General features: G+C 34.7%; 1 protein-coding gene across 1 annotated transcript; it reads left to right on the top strand.

The window, feature by feature from the left end:
* Window positions 1-272: 272 nt before the first annotated feature.
* Window positions 273-15,793, top strand: Tsp42Eq (Tetraspanin 42Eq). Its single transcript, XM_073992295.1, has 5 exons — window positions 273-412; window positions 14,214-14,387; window positions 14,448-14,603; window positions 14,681-14,878; window positions 15,329-15,793. The coding sequence occupies exons 1-5, from the start codon at window positions 353-355 to the stop codon at window positions 15,401-15,403; spliced, it is 663 nt and encodes a 220-aa protein (XP_073848396.1). The 5' UTR covers window positions 273-352; the 3' UTR covers window positions 15,404-15,793.
* Window positions 15,794-16,373: the final 580 nt, after the last annotated feature.

Genomic DNA, 16,373 nt, shown 5'->3' on the forward strand with positions numbered 1-16,373 from the left:
ACTTAACGCCGTTCTTGCTTTTTTAAGTATTATTAGGTATGTCATTGTACTTTCTTTTATCTGAAAGAAAATAATAACAATGAGAGTATTACCAATGCGCTGCTGACATTGTGGAACAGTTCCTTATCTCAACTGATAACGTCAAACTTATAATCCACATTTCTACACACATTAGTTCATGTTCGAACACACAAACATGAGGTAGAACAGAAATTGATTAGAAGAGCTCTCAATGTTATTCATCATTGAGAACACATGTTTAGTTCCCAATACTCAGTAGTAAAGTGCGGATCCGTCCCGGTTATACGATTTACAATACAAAATTTACTTACGCCAAACAAAACAATAAAATATGGGTTGTGGCGAATCAACATTAAAGTTTACATTATTTGTATTGAATATTCTGTGTTTTGTGAGTGTTTTTAATTGAAAATATACATATTAAAATTATGTAAGAAAGTATAGAAAATGAACTGAAATGAAATGAACTGAAAAATGAATTAAAAACATAATTAAAAACTTAATTAAAAAATAGATGTTGAGTGATTATAAAAACAAACGAGTTTTGTATTGACAATATTACCAAGTCATATCATGTTAACATATTAGATGTTCAGAAGATTTTGTCGATATAGAACTGATATGTAACGGAAACAACATTTTAATTTTGACACAACATTTTAATTTTAAAGGAATACAGAATTATTAATTAAGTATTGTGACGAACGATGAATGTGGGATATCTGAAGGAGATATATGAGAATATCTGAAATCGAAAACGAATATAATTATTTGTTCTATAAACGCCAAACACGGTTTATACATATTTTACTTCCAAAATGTGTATATATGTATACGTGTTGCTGTTAAAGCACTTAAGAACAAAATATCTTGTCTGCAGTAAATAACATAAGAAAGAACAGTAGCGGTATCTGACAAAGATAATATATAATTATGTGATAAACGGTGGTATTAATATATTTATTTTATGATAAAATATTTGTAAATATTTGATAAAACAAATATATAAAAATTATGTCACCACAAAGTTTTAAGTGTTACACTCCAATTTGTTGGTAGTGAAAACTCAATTCAATTAATCTGGCAATTCAATAACGCTGGCTGAAAACTTGTTTCCTAAGTATCATATAACACATTGTGGAGAATTTCAGCGTTTGTTCAAGCTTTTCCATCCATTACTCAATTTGATCGCAGCCAACTTAATTTCTATAGATTTCTTCTTTAGGACCACGGCCTGATATTTAATGCTCTGACGGTGTTTGACGCCAAAGTGCTGTGGGTTACTGGCCGTCTTGGGGTTGGATTTTAATACCCTCAGTGGAATGGTGAAGGAACGTCGTTGTTGCTCTTTGGGACGACAGGTTTGAGTTTATAAGAAAATGTCTAACAATCCCTCTTTTGCTCGTTGATGCTGCATTCTCATCCTCCCAAGGATGAGCCTGAGTTACTTTCGGAACAATCAGGTATCGCTGAGCTGGTAAGCGTGGACGCAGTGACATCCATCGTCCTCCTTCGCTTGGATGCGTGAATGGCGGCCTTAGCTCTCAATTTACAGTTTGTATTGGTCGTCTTTGCATTGGTCATGCCAAACAGTTCGTTTCGTCTGCAATACCAGTAGTCTTGCAGAAGTGTCGGTATTTTTGCACAAAGTGTTTCATCAGATATATGCATAATGTTTAATTTTTCGCTCCATATGGCTTTAAGCTTTAACTAGGATTTTCAATAATAACCGCTGTGGTGTGGTTTCTATAAAAATCATACATAACAGGTAGCCAACAGAAAACATACATCAATAAAAATGGACTTTAATTGCATCAAAAATCAAAACGTGTCTACCATAAAATAAGCCGAGGACCAATTCCGCATAAACTTAGGAGAGTTTATTACTTTCCTATAGCAATCATAACAAACAAAAAAGCGTTAAGTTCAGCAGGACCTAACTTGTTATACCCTCCAACATATTTTGCCTGTCCAAAGATATTTTGAAACCATGGAAACCCAAATGGCAAAATAATGTCAGAAAATGTATCAAGCAAGTAAAAAATTATCAGTCGGCTTTTCCCCGGTAGTGTCCATCTTCGAACTTAATCTAAGTTTGGGCAAAATATTACGAAGGCCAAATTTTGGACCAAATCGGCGCTCCAGCCACTTCTCAGGAAACTTGTACCGTCTCTGAAAAACTTGTACTGTCGTAATGGGGGTAGCGAATACAACAAAGATCAAAGCGATTCGAGAGAAGGCCTTAAACAGCATTTTACCGACATTTTGTGTGGTACCTCCCAAAGGAGTTGACATATATAGTCCATATTTGAACCTGATCTATGCTTCATAAAAATATTACGACGTACAAAGCATGGACCAAATCTGTTACTGCCTTAGAGAGTTGTCGTGCGCACCATTTTAGTTAAAAGTTTTGAATTTTGGTGGGGGAGATACATAAAGGAGTGGACAAAATATTACGATGGTCAAATTTTGTACCGAATCAGCAGACACATTGGAGACTAATCGTGCGATCCAACAAAAATCAAAGCGATTCGAGAGCATGTCCTAAACTGAACTTTTCCGAAATTTTGTGTGGGAGGTACCCGAAGGAGTGGCCGATGGTGTTCATATTGGAACCTTACCTATGTCTGGAAAAAATTACACGATGTGCACAGTATGGACCAAATCGGTGATTTTTCCGAACATTTTCGAACTTTTGTGGGAGAGATACCTGAAGAAGTGGACCGATATGGCTCATCTTCGAACTTAAACTAATGGCCTGTTTCTCTAAGACGATTCGAATTCAATTTCGTTCAAATTACTACCAAAATCCTGTTGTTGTAGACAATTTTTGTTTGATTGAAAACAAAAATGAATTAAATATTTTTCAAACAAGTAAAACAGTGTCACTCGGCTTTGCCGACAGATATATACCCTCAGCCAATGTGAAGCGAAAATTTACCTCTGGACAGATCGAATATATTTAAGGTATATTCAGAATTTTGTGGCCCTTTTTGGACATTTGAACTTGCCGACAAAAATGTGGATTAGGAATTAACTGTACTAAGACACAAATGTTGAACTTTTGTAGCGCAGGTACCCTCAGGGAGGACAGATATGGGCCATTTTAGAAGTTAAACTAAATTTTGATAAAATATTAGGAGATCCAAAGTTTGGACCAAATTGGTTGCACCATTCAAGTGATATCGTCCTAGCATTTTAGTGACATTTTTTAAATATTAGGGAGAAGTACCGAAAGTTGTTGACCGGTATTGCCCATGAAACTAAGTTTGGATATAATATGACGAAGACCAAATGTTGGACCAAATCGGTTGAACAGTTCGAGTGTTCTCCGACCGCCACATATGGTGACATAGGGGTTTTTTACACCTTTCGGGCTGTTTTCCCAAGAAATATGGACTTGCCCCTGAAAAAACTTTTACCGTCGTAAGCGAATGCAAATCGCTTTAACAAAAATCAAAGTGATTCGAGAGCAGGTTTAAAAGTGAACTAATCCGAAATTTTGTGTGAAGGTACCAAAAGGAGTAGACAAATATAGTCCATATTCGAACCTGACCTATATCTGGTAGATATATAAGGATGTGCAAAGTATGGATTACATCGGTCACTCCATCGCTCGCAAAATTTTTCCGAACATTTTTGAAGTTTTGTGTACCTGAAGGAGTGGACCGATATAGCCCATCTTATTATTATCCGAAATTTTGTGTGGGAGGTACCCAAAGAATTGGGCCGATTGAGTCCATATTGGAACCTCATCTAAGTCTGGTAGAAATTTCACGATGTGTAAAGTATGGACCAAATCGGTTACTCCCTTCAAGAGTTATAGTGCCCACAAATTTTCCGAACATTTTGGAACTTTTGTGGGGGAGGTAACGGAAGGAGTGGACCGATATAGCTCATCTTCGAACTTAAACTAAATTTGGACAAGATATTACGAAAGCCAAAATTTGAACCGAATTGGTTCATCCGTTCGAGAGTTATCGTGCGCACCAGCCAGCCAGACAGACAGACAGACGGACGGACATTGCTAAATCAACTCCAAATTGTCTGAAACACATTTCGTCCAAACATACTTGGGGTCTAAAACCATTATTTCGATGAGGCACATTTTGCCCGTATGAAAGTGTATATCACCAATATTTTTGAAAATTTAACATAGCTGAAGCCGAGGTTTACTCTTTTAGAACACGCGACTTGTGATTGTATATTATACAAATTAAATATTTTTGAAAGATAATTTGCGTTGAAGCTGTGGCTATATTTATGTTAAAAAATGGGTAAAAATGGGTTGAAGCCAATATGTCTTTTTTTGTTTTCTCTCGATTTGTGAGTAAACCACACTTTTCTCGATTTTCCTGTCAAAGTAAAAGTAGAAGCAAACTAAATAAGGATCATCTAGTGCATTACTTTTCAAAATTTGAACTGCTTCTACCATTAAATGATGCTGACATTTTGAAGCCAGATTTACAGTGTTTTTTGAAATTTTCTTCTAATTTCATTCCGCAAACAGGTTTTTCAAAAAACCATATATAGTATTGTAGTACTTGCGATTCTGAGTTATTTGATACGTATATTGTGGATGTAGTCTGCACAGCTTCATAGAAATACATAATACAGGATTTTAGACTAATATGTAACATGCGCGCCAGTGCAAATTGTCTGAAACGGATTTCGTCCAAACATACTTGGGGTCTAAAACCACTATTTCGATAAGGCTCATTTTGGCCGTATGAAGTGTATATGGTAAAAACCAAAAAATGCTTTATAATCGATGAATCGGAAATTCACCCTTTCGGAATTCGCGAACTGTTATGACTAAAATGAAGTGTTTTAGGAGGGATCCCATAACGTCGACCATTAAAATTAATTTACGTGGAACCTGTGTTGGCATCAATGTGGAAAAATGGGTTGAAGCCAACAAGTTTTTTATGTTCCTTTTCGATTTCTGGCTTAAACTTACATTTCATGGACCTATGCCCAAAAAAAGAATCACGGAAAATTCCATAGGCAACATGATACTAGTGTATGATTTTTCGATATATCCACTGCATCCACCTAAAATTGATGCTGCGGGGATTTTTGATTTTTTAATCATCCGGGCGCGCAACCGTATTATATTCAAAAACTCATAATATGATTATAGAACTCGTGATTTTACATCGTTTAATGTATATCAGCTTCGTAGTAATTGGAGTCCAAAGGCCAAAATTTGCTGAGTCAATTTTCTTAAAAACCTATTTTTTCTGTAAAACTTACAAGTGTCATTCAATTTCCTTTAAGCCTTTCCGCGTTCGAATCCATCCACTAAAACGCTGGATATAGGAAATCTTATTTTGACAAATCCGCGTACTAAGCCGCGATTTTCTTTGAAAATTATAATATTTGCGAACATTTGCATTTCATAAATTACAGTAATACGCGAGTAATATGAGCCTTTTACCAAAAATAGAATGCTGAGGCATATCAGCGGTTTTTGAGGAATCCATTTGCAAAAGGTGTATATTGATCTATTTTTGATGGGTGCTACTGAAATCGGATGCGCACCAAAATCATATGCATATTGCGCGACTTTTACCCACTGCATTTGCATTGTGTGATGCAACTGACGGCACACTTTGGTCGCTGAGTGAAACATCGAAATATGCATAGATGTTGAAATAGATTGATTAGCTGTATCCAAATACAGATGCACATCAACTGATTTTAACTAATTCGCCTTTTTAATTTTTGCATGATTGTAGTTTTTATATTACTCTTAACTTCCTATCCTTATAAGTATAGATACCACAGTAAGCAACTAAACTTTTGCGATCGTAAGCCCTATTTTTGATGAAGTTTTAGCAGTATGCATTAATTATTGTATGGGATTTTAGCGAAATAGTTGGAAAACTCCCAATTTTTTTTCTATTTTTTCTAAACAAACCAAATAGCCATTATTTCCTTTAATTCCCTGAAGATGATTGGTGACTCCAATCAAAATATTGGAAATAAAACAAAAACTTAAGAACAAAGAAAATCAAGTCTTTTTATTAAAAAAGCCTGTAGACGAACAATCCCAGCAAAAATTCGGATCCGCAAGTCATTATGTAACCCATAACAAAGTAATGTAACAAAAATAACTACTTATATTACTCCTTACTAAGTTATGAGTACGGTAGCACAGAGCTAGTGTGTGCGACTACAAATCAGAGTGTTGTGTGTTCAACGCGCGCAGCCGGCCGGTAATTAAAAAAAAAAAACAGTAAGGAAAGAATCAAAGTCGGGCGGGGCCGACTATATGATATAAATCGGAGCTATATCCAGATCTTAACCGATTTTGATATTATTTGGCACATTTATTTCCAGACCGAATTCAGTCACACATTCCAAATATCATTGAAATCGGACTTATATATCGTGTTTAGAGCAGAAAATACACGAAATCGGCCGAAAATATATATGGGTGCTATATCCAAATCTGAACCGATTTCGATATATCTTGGCACATTTATTTCTAGACTGAATTCAGTCACACATTCCAAATTTCATCGAAATCGGAAATATATAGCGTGTTTGGTGCAGGAAATACGTGAAATCGGGCGAAAATATTCAGATTGGATATAGCTCCCATATCTATATCCCATCTGAACCGATTTTCACCAAAAGCAATAGCGTTCTTCCTATGGCTAAACAAGTGAGCCAAGGCTATAGTCGGGTCAGGGCCGACTATGTGATACCCTACACCACTTCCCCTGTGTATAAGCTTTTGACTGGTAAAATTAAAAATATTAAAATTGGGATAGCTTAGCGCCTTTGCTCTGAATGTCTTCATTAATAAAGGTCAATTTTATTGAATCGCGTTTAAGTTCATCGTCAGAATAACTCAAATAAAAAAATGGAAAAGTGGGATGTATGCCAACCATCAACCAAACAAAAAATTAAAAAATAGGACGTATTACCGACTATTGCTATATCTCCGTTATTTGGTCACATACGCCAACATGCTTTACATCATTGTAAAATGGGATTTTTTTCGGACTTTGGTTTTGGAAGGTCCCCAACCAATGCTGTGCTATTCGTTATTATTATTAAAATCGCAAAAATGAGAAGTTGTGTTTTAATAGCGGCTATTGCGATATCTTCATTGTTTTACCACCTACGACAACCTACATCGTTGCAAAGTCGATATTTTCTACTTTCATTAGCAGGTTTTGTTTTTGATATACCCCTTATAGAAGCGGAGATATTCGCTTTGAAATAAAACGTTGACTTTTTCTCCAAATAAGTTGTTTGCCCATTCCGACCCCTGAATATTATCCGACCATCACCAAAATCAATAGGCTTCTTCCTCTGTAGAACTCCCAATAATTTGGTGACGATCCGATCAAAATTACGACCTGTAGCGTGATTTCTTTAAAAGTGGAAAAATGGGATGTATTATCGACTATTGTGATATCTCCGTTATTTGGTCACCTACGCAAACCTACTTTGCATCATTGTAAAGACAGGATTTTCTACTTTCATAGCCAGGTTTTGTTTTTGGAAAGTATCCAACAAAAGCTGTGTTATTCGTCATTAGAATTAAAATCGAATAAATGAAAAGTTGTGTTCTATAAGCGACTATTGCGATATCTTTGTTGTTTAACCACCTACGACAACCTACCATACATCGCTGTAAAGGTGATATTTTCTGCTTTCATTAGCAGGCTTTGCCTTTAATATACCCATTAAGATACGGAGATATTCGCTTTGAAATAAAACGTTGACTTTTCCGCAAATAAGTTTTTTGCCCATTCCGACCCCTGAATACTATCCGACCATCACCAAAATCAATAGGCTTCTTCCTCTGTAGAACTCCCAATAATTTGGTGACGATCCGATCAAAATTACGACCTGTAGCGTGATTTCTTTAAAAGTGGAAAAATGGGATGTATTACCGACTATTCTGATATCTCCGTTATTTGGTCACCTACGCTAACCTACTTTGCATCATTGTAAAGACAGGATTTTCTACTTTCATATCCAGGTTTTGTTTTTGGAAAGTATCCAACAAAAGCTGTGTTATTCGTCATTAGAATTAAAATCGAATAAATGAAAAGTTGTGTTCTATAAGCGACTATTGCGATATCTTCGTTGTTTAACCACCTACGACAACCTACCATACATCGCTGTAAAGGTGATATTTTCTGCTTTCATTAGCAGGCTTTGCCTTTGTTTTTGGAAAGTATCCAACAAAAGCTGTGTTATTCGTCATTAGAATTAAAATCGAATAAATGAAAAGTTGTGTTCTATAAGCGACTATTGCGATATCTTTGTTGTTTAACCACCTACGACAACCTACCATACATCGCTGTAAAGGTGATATTTTCTGCTTTCATTAGCAGGCTTTGCCTTTAATATACCCATATAGATACGGAGATATTCGCTTTGAAATAAAACGTTGACTTTTCCGCAAATAAGTTTTTTGCCCATTCCGACCCCTGAATACTATCCGACCATCACCAAAATCAATAGGCTTCTTCCTCTGTAGAACTCCCAATAATTTGGTGACGATCCGATCAAAATTACGACCTGTAGCGTGATTTCTTTAAAAGTGGAAAAATGGGATGTATTACCGACTATTCTGATATCTCCGTTATTTGGTCACCTACGCTAACCTACTTTGCATCATTGTAAAGACAGGATTTTCTACTTTCATATCCAGGTTTTGTTTTTGGAAAGTATCCAACAAAAGCTGTGTTATTCGTCATTAGAATTAAAATCGAATAAATGAAAAGTTGTGTTCTATAAGCGACTATTGCGATATCTTCGTTGTTTAACCACCTACGACAACCTACCATACATCGCTGTAAAGGTGATATTTTCTGCTTTCATTAGCAGGCTTTGCCTTTAATATACCCATTATAGATACGGAGATATTCGCTTTGAAATAAATCGTTGACTTTTCCGCAAATAAGTTTTTTGCCCATTCCGACCCCTGAATATTATCCGACCATCACCAAAATCAATAGGCTTCTTCCCCTCCGGGACCCTCATCAACATCCAAAATTTGGTGACGATCCGATCAAAATTGCGACCTGTAGCGTGATTACAAGGTTTAGATGGACAGACGGACAGACGGACGGACGGACGGACTGACGGACGGACACACATAGCCAGATCGACTCAGCTCGTCGAGACATTCATTTTGGTATATATAAGTATGGGTCTACGACCATTATTTCGATGCGTTACAAACTTTTTGGCCAAAACCAACTTATAATACCCTCCCCACATAGTGGTGTAGGGTATAAAAAGTTGTAGTCCCCAATTTTCAGCTGAATCGGACAAAAAATGCGACCTGTATGTTGCGAACAAAAATACATGGACAGACGGACAGACAGACAGACGGACAGACAGACGGACGGACCTACACGCATAAATCGACTCAGAAAGTGATTATATGTATATCCCCAAAAGGAACTGTGGGTCTATTTCGTTTCCTTTTGTATGTTACATATGTACAAATGCACAAAGACATAATACCCCTTACCACTGTGTGGTGTAGGGTATAAAAACTACTGTGTTGGTTGTGCACTAGGGTTATAACTTTTTGACATGTTTTCTCAAAAATGATTTCCTGTAGCAGGGATGAATGAACTTTTGCCTAATAATCACTACCCTGTCGTTTATTCCATTGAAATATAAAAAAGTTCACGCACAAATCGATTTTAAAAAAATATAATTTTTTGAAAAAAATGTATGAAATTAAAAAAAAATTCAAAAATTATTTTTTGTTGCACGAATGATAATAAGCCTACTAATTACTATTATAATGTTTATTTCATTCAAATATTGGAAAATGTCATGCACAAACCACTTTGAAAAATTTTAAATTTTTTGTTTTTTGTTAAAAAATTATATCTTTAAATAAAAGCGTTTACGACATTTTTACGATTCTCAGAAATGAAGAAAATTAGTGAGAAATAAATGTTATGTCAGTTTAATTATCTCATGTGACTCTAAAGTTTATTTTCAATTGTATATATGGCAAATAACAAAATTCCTTTGCAATTCCATTTGAAAAAAATTAAAAAATTAAGTTAAAGGAAAAAAATCTGGTTTCAAATCTGTTCGCGTTCACGAAATTGGCCGATGCGCGCAAAAGTTATAGCGGTTTTTATCCTCTTATAAAGAAAAAATATTTTAAAATTTCTTATTTTTTGTATTGAGAAAATGTAAACATATATCAGTAACAGCATTTGATATCCATCCGTAAATGCACCAAAATTTCCAAAATGTGTTTTTATTTTCGCGAAAAATCAAAAAAATTAAAAAAATCTGGCAATAAATTCAAATTATACTAACTCAGAGTCCGTATAAACCTCTAAAAACTAAATTAAAAATACGTACAGAAACTAGACAACGCGTAAAAAAATGTGAAACCAAAATTATAAACATTGGCTTTATAAATTGCATATTATAACAACAACAAAAGAGAAACAACTTATTGTTGGAAAATATTGTTACAAATATATTTTTTGGTTTGTTTCGAAAAATTAGAAAAAAATATTTGAGAGTTATCCAACTATTTCGCTAAAATCTAATACATAAATTAAAGTATTCCGCTAAAACTTTTTCAAAATATATGGTTTACCATCATGGAAGCTTTACTGCTTACTGTGATTACTTATAAGGATAGGAAATTAAGGGTAATATTGAAATTACTATCATTTAAAAGATATGAAAATTAAAAAGCCTGTAATTCGCGAATTAGTTAAAGTCGGTTGATGCGCATCCGATTTTGGATATTTATGCATATTTCGATGTTTCACTCAGCGGCCATTGTGTGCCGCCAGTTGCATCATGCACTGCAGAAAACCTTAAAGTTGGTAAAAGTCGCGCAATGTGCATACGATTTTGATGCGCATCCGGTTTCATCAGCGCCCGTCAAAAATACGTCAATATACACCTATTTTAAATAGATTCTTCAAAAACCGCGGATGTGCCTCCACATTCAATTTTTGGCGAAATACCCATATTACTCGCGTATCTCTGTTTTTTATGACACGTATTTTCGTAAATATTATAATCGCGAGTAAAGGATTCCATTTATGTAAAAAATTTTAAAGAAAATCGCGGTTTAGTACGCGGATTTGTCAAAATATATTTTTGCTGATTTTCCGATTTTCAAGGCATCTATATCCGCGGTTTTAGTAGATGAATTCGATCGCGGAAGGCTTCATTAGAACCGTCGCGTAAAAAAACTAAATTCACGCGGGTTTCAAAGGAAATTGAATGACAGTTGTAAATTTTACACGCAAAAAATATGTTTTGTAAGAAAATTCACGCATGAAATTTTGGCCTTTCGACTCCAATTACTAGGATGCTGTAAGGAGCACACACATGAGATATGCACCAAACGACGTAAAATCACGAGTTCTATAATCGTGTTATGAGTTTGGAATATTATCTTCTTGCGCGTCCGGATTATTAAAAAAATTCAAAAAAACCTGAAATCCCGGCTTCAAACATAAAAAAAACTAGTTGGCTTCAACCCATTCTTACTCATTTTTCTACATTGATGCCAACACAGCTTCCACGAAATGTAATTTTAATGGTCGACATTATGGGATCCCTCCTAAAACACTTCATTTTAAAGAATTGTAGTCATACTTTATAGAATATGTTAACAGTTCGCGAATTCTGAAAGGGTGAAACTCGGATTCATCGATTGCAAAACATTTTTGTTATTTACCATATGCTTACAGTGACTTCAAATTTTAAAATCATTTTGTGCGTGAGGTTTTTTCACCGAATAACCTTATAATTATGATTTTATGTAATCTTATGGCAAAACTCATGACGCTATGATACAGGGATATGAGGTTGTAAAAAAGTCATAACCCTATTGTGCACATGTAAACACAGGTGGCATGTCATAACGTCCAGGGTCATAATGACCATGGACGCTATGACACCACAAAAAGTGTCATATCATCCATGGACATTGTGACACTTTTGCAAATGTCATAATGTCCATGGACCTTATGACACTTTAAAAATAAAAAAATGTGGTATAAAAGTTTTATTCATAATTCACAATTTCATTGATAAATTTTTAAATTTGTTTCAACAATTTGTCTGCAATAAGGGCAAAGCAAAGGTGATCGATTTGTTTTGGACTTTTCAAAACAATACGAACAAATCTTGAAATGTTTACATGGTTGAAGCAAAATATTTCTCGGTTCCTGCACACAAACAACACATTTAAGGACCTCTGTAGGTTGACTCGGAGATGTTTCTGCATCCTCCTGAGTCTCTGATTCAGAAATATCTTGGCTATCAGCATCCTCTATGATGTCATTATTAACAATGTTGTTTTCCTTGTTTATAATAGCTTCGAAGAACTCAGATAGAGTCATAATGTCTTTGTTGAGTTTTTTCGGTAAGACAACTGATCTTACAGTTTTTACTATCTTCAATTCGTCGTTTTTTCGGCAAAACACTCAAATTACCTGCCGAAGCTTGCGCCAATGAAACAGAATATGAGAAATCCTCATCGCGAATAATATCGAGGAACTTTAAAAATTGACCGTGTTTTTCCAATTTCCTTGATAATTTCGAGTTATAGCCTTCGAGCGCACTAGTAGTCCTCACATGCTCAAGACTGACAGAAAATCCATAAGGTGTAACCTAAATAATTTAAGAAGAAGGTAAATGCAATTAGCTTCTGTATTTCAAAACATAGAGACGATATTGATAAACGATTGTTTAAAACGATATGACGAATAAAGACGGACGACACTGTGAAGAAGTCGGTGCGGAAAACCGTAAATGCAAATGTAATGAAAAATCGGCAGCCTTTAGGGTTTTCCGCACCGACTTCTTCATAGTGTCGTCCGTCTTTATACGTCATAAACAAAGGGAATGAAAAATCGGCCGCCGATTTTTCATTCCCTTTATCCTACTCACCACCATCGAGAATAATTTGTCATACCTTTCTCATCCACTGTTTTTCGAAGTATATCAGAAATGTATTAAAAATTTCCTTATCGTTTTGGGAAAAATTCTCTAATTCATTTTTAAGTGTTAAAAACATCTCTTCAATTTGCTCCGGATTTGCTAATGGTACACTTAAAAATTTTCTGTACCACTTTCTGCATTCTTCTTTGCGCTTTACAACATTTCCGAAGCCTTTGATTTTATGTACTTTACGCACAATAGCCTGAGTGTAGTGGAACCAACAGCCTTTTTGGGTGACTCCTGGAAACACGCATTCCAAAGCTTGTTTCAAAGCGACTTCATAGTCACAATTTTCTACCGCACTATTCAATTGACACTTTCAGAATGAATCTCCAATTCAATAGCACATCACAAAACAGGTTCTGAGTAAACTACTCACTAAATAACGGTTCTTTTCATCGAAATTTTAAGTTTTGATATTTTTGGACATTATGTCACTCCAAAAGTGTCATAATGTCCATTGACGTAGTGTCTCAAATTTTTAGACTTTATGACACTCCCAAATGTGTCATTATATATAAATATATATATATAATGTCCATGGACGCTATGACACCAAAAAAAGTGTCGTAGCGTCCATGGACATTATGACCCTGGACGTTATGACATGCCACCGTAAACACATGTACGCGCTTATACAATCCTACTGTTCGTACGCGTGGCCGAGTGTGTAGTGCGTTAGGCTACAAAGCATAAAAATTCGTGTGTTCAAATTCGGGAGAGGGCGAAGTAAAAAAATAGAATAAAAAATATAAAGTGTGTTGAAATTGAAAACAATTTCCACCTCAACTGTTCTAAAAATAGAATTTTTCTTTTTTAGCTAATAGCTTATTTTTCAACTTCCAGTGGCCACATAATAACTAGTTATTCTAGTGGTCATAGAATAACTAGTAATTCAGTGCGACATGTCCTGAAATGAACGAACGAATCGAAAAATTTTTGTTACAAACACAGGCTGTTAATCGCCATATTTAGGTTACTTTCCGAAGTCAAATTTGAGATATTTTAACTATTTAAAAAAGGATTTGTATGATAAATAGGTAAATTTACAGTACCGTTATATAGCAATCAAAATATATCTCATACATCTTTCGAACCGAAATGAAGTTAAAAAAATATTTTATAAATTCACTACTTCACTTGAAAAGAAACATATATTAACAATTTTTATTTCCCTTAATTGATTAAAATATTTTTAATTTTAGATACTTGGTGTTCTAACATTATCCGCATGTATTTTTGCCCTAATCGAATTCGAATTCAGTGAAGCAATCAAAATACCATGTATCGTTAGCAGCGTCTTAAGTTGTATTTTATTCCTTAACAGTATTTTGGGATGTTGTGGTGCCCAAAACAAAGCCGTTCGTGCAACATGGGCTGTAAGTAATCAGAAAATTAAAAAAAAAAACTCTTATGTTACATGCAACCTAATTTTTTAGTACTCCATAATTATGTTGCTGCTGATGGCAACACAAATCGCTGTGATATTTATTCAACCCATCAATTTCAATAAAGTCTCAACGGAAGTAATTGAAAAAGCCTGGAATGTAACGGATATTCAAAAGGATTATCTAATGACTTCGTATGAAATTAAGGTACCTTTCGCCAACCAATATTTTTTTTTCTTTTTTTAACAGCTCTATATTCATATATGATTTATTTATCATTGTAGTATGAATGTTGTGGAAAATTTGGACCAAGTGATTATACAGAACTAAATGTTACCATACCCCTCAGTTGTTATAGAAATAACAACAATAGAAGCGATACTAATCTATTCGAAAATGGCTGTATTAACAAACTCAACGCTATGTTTTCATCGAATCAACGAATTGAAGAAATAAGCGATTGGACTTTGGCTGGTGTGGAGGTAAGTACATATACATAGCTCATTTACTCAAAGAGTGACACATCTAAACAAATTTAGTTTCAATAAAAACTAGTTTTAAGTTGGCTACTGAACTTCGACTTCCTAACTTAAAAAGATCATTACACAAAAAATAAAATAACTACTTAGACCACATTTGACAGATGACCGTGCTAAATTTCTATGCAAGATCAAGCATGATTTGAAGTGGTTTAGTGTTTCATAAACTCAAAAAACTTTTTTGTTGATGAGCTGTAAGTCTTTGGGTTTTAGAGACATGTGCATGGAAATTTGACACAAGATAAAGTAGAAGTCGTAGAAAAAATAGAAAATGCTAACTCAGAAAACGCATTTTTGAGTTATGCCACTCTTTGAGTAAATGGGCGATATGTTAATGATATTGTTCAACTAAGTGCCACCATAATTAATACTACATATTACTTTCTTTAATAGGGAATATCATCGCTGGTTGGTGGAATGCTGGCAATTACACTGCAAAATATCGAAAGAAGAAAATATTATCATTAAACGTTTAGGATGTGAAATGTTGTTCCTAACAGGGATGCCAACTGTTCCGAGGTAAAAATCGCTACAGCCACATACGCACCATAGGCCTGTAGCGATTTTTACCTTAAAACAGTTGACATTCCTGCTAAAACAGTGGTTTTTGTACTTCAAAAATCACCACAAGTAGCGGGAAAACCACCAACTTGGCACCCCTGGTTCCTAACATAAGGTTTACCGCTAGAAAATACTTAAACAATGCAATTCGTAATACACTACGATAATGTAACAAACATCTGTAAATATACAATTTGTAACTTAGATTCAGTATCGAACAGTATTTATTTTTATAACTTTTACTGTAATATCGTTAAATATTATGAATGTGAAATACAGAAAACTAATTTTTATCAATGTGAAGGCGAGGTGTAATTATCACGGGGAGATCCAATATACAGTATGAGCCACTATTGCAAGTTATCCTATGTTATTAGTTATAGTTCATAGGACAAACTAAACTTATTTGAAGGCTTTAAAATTGTATAAATAATATTGAAACTAACACATAAGGTGATCCTCATTTTTATTTATCTTAATAGTGTAAATAAATAAAAATGAGGATCACCTTACGTGTTAGTTTCAATATTATTTATAAAATTTTAAATCCTTGACTTAATCTAAGGCTAGAAATCTTATCAAAAATGCAGCCAATAACAAATTAAACTAAATAAGAAAAGGTTCAAAGTCGGGCGGCCCCACCATATAAAAGCCTGGGTACATGAGCAGCCATTAGAGTGGGGCGATTTGAACACCATCACGGGCGCCTGGAGTTTCTGATTTTTGGGATTGTACTGAGCAAAAAAGTCAACTAGACCATATGTCTACGGTGAAAATCGAGCCCCCGGATTTTGACTTGAAGCTTTTTTTCAGGGATTTTCGAATATTTTGGCATATAACAACCAAACCACTGATATTTTCGATCCAACACAAAGAC

Source organism: Musca autumnalis, unplaced genomic scaffold (assembly GCF_047663935.1).
Source record: "Musca autumnalis isolate F117 unplaced genomic scaffold, ASM4766393v1 scaffold_5, whole genome shotgun sequence".
NCBI classification, from domain to species: Eukaryota; Metazoa; Arthropoda; class Insecta; order Diptera; family Muscidae; genus Musca; species Musca autumnalis.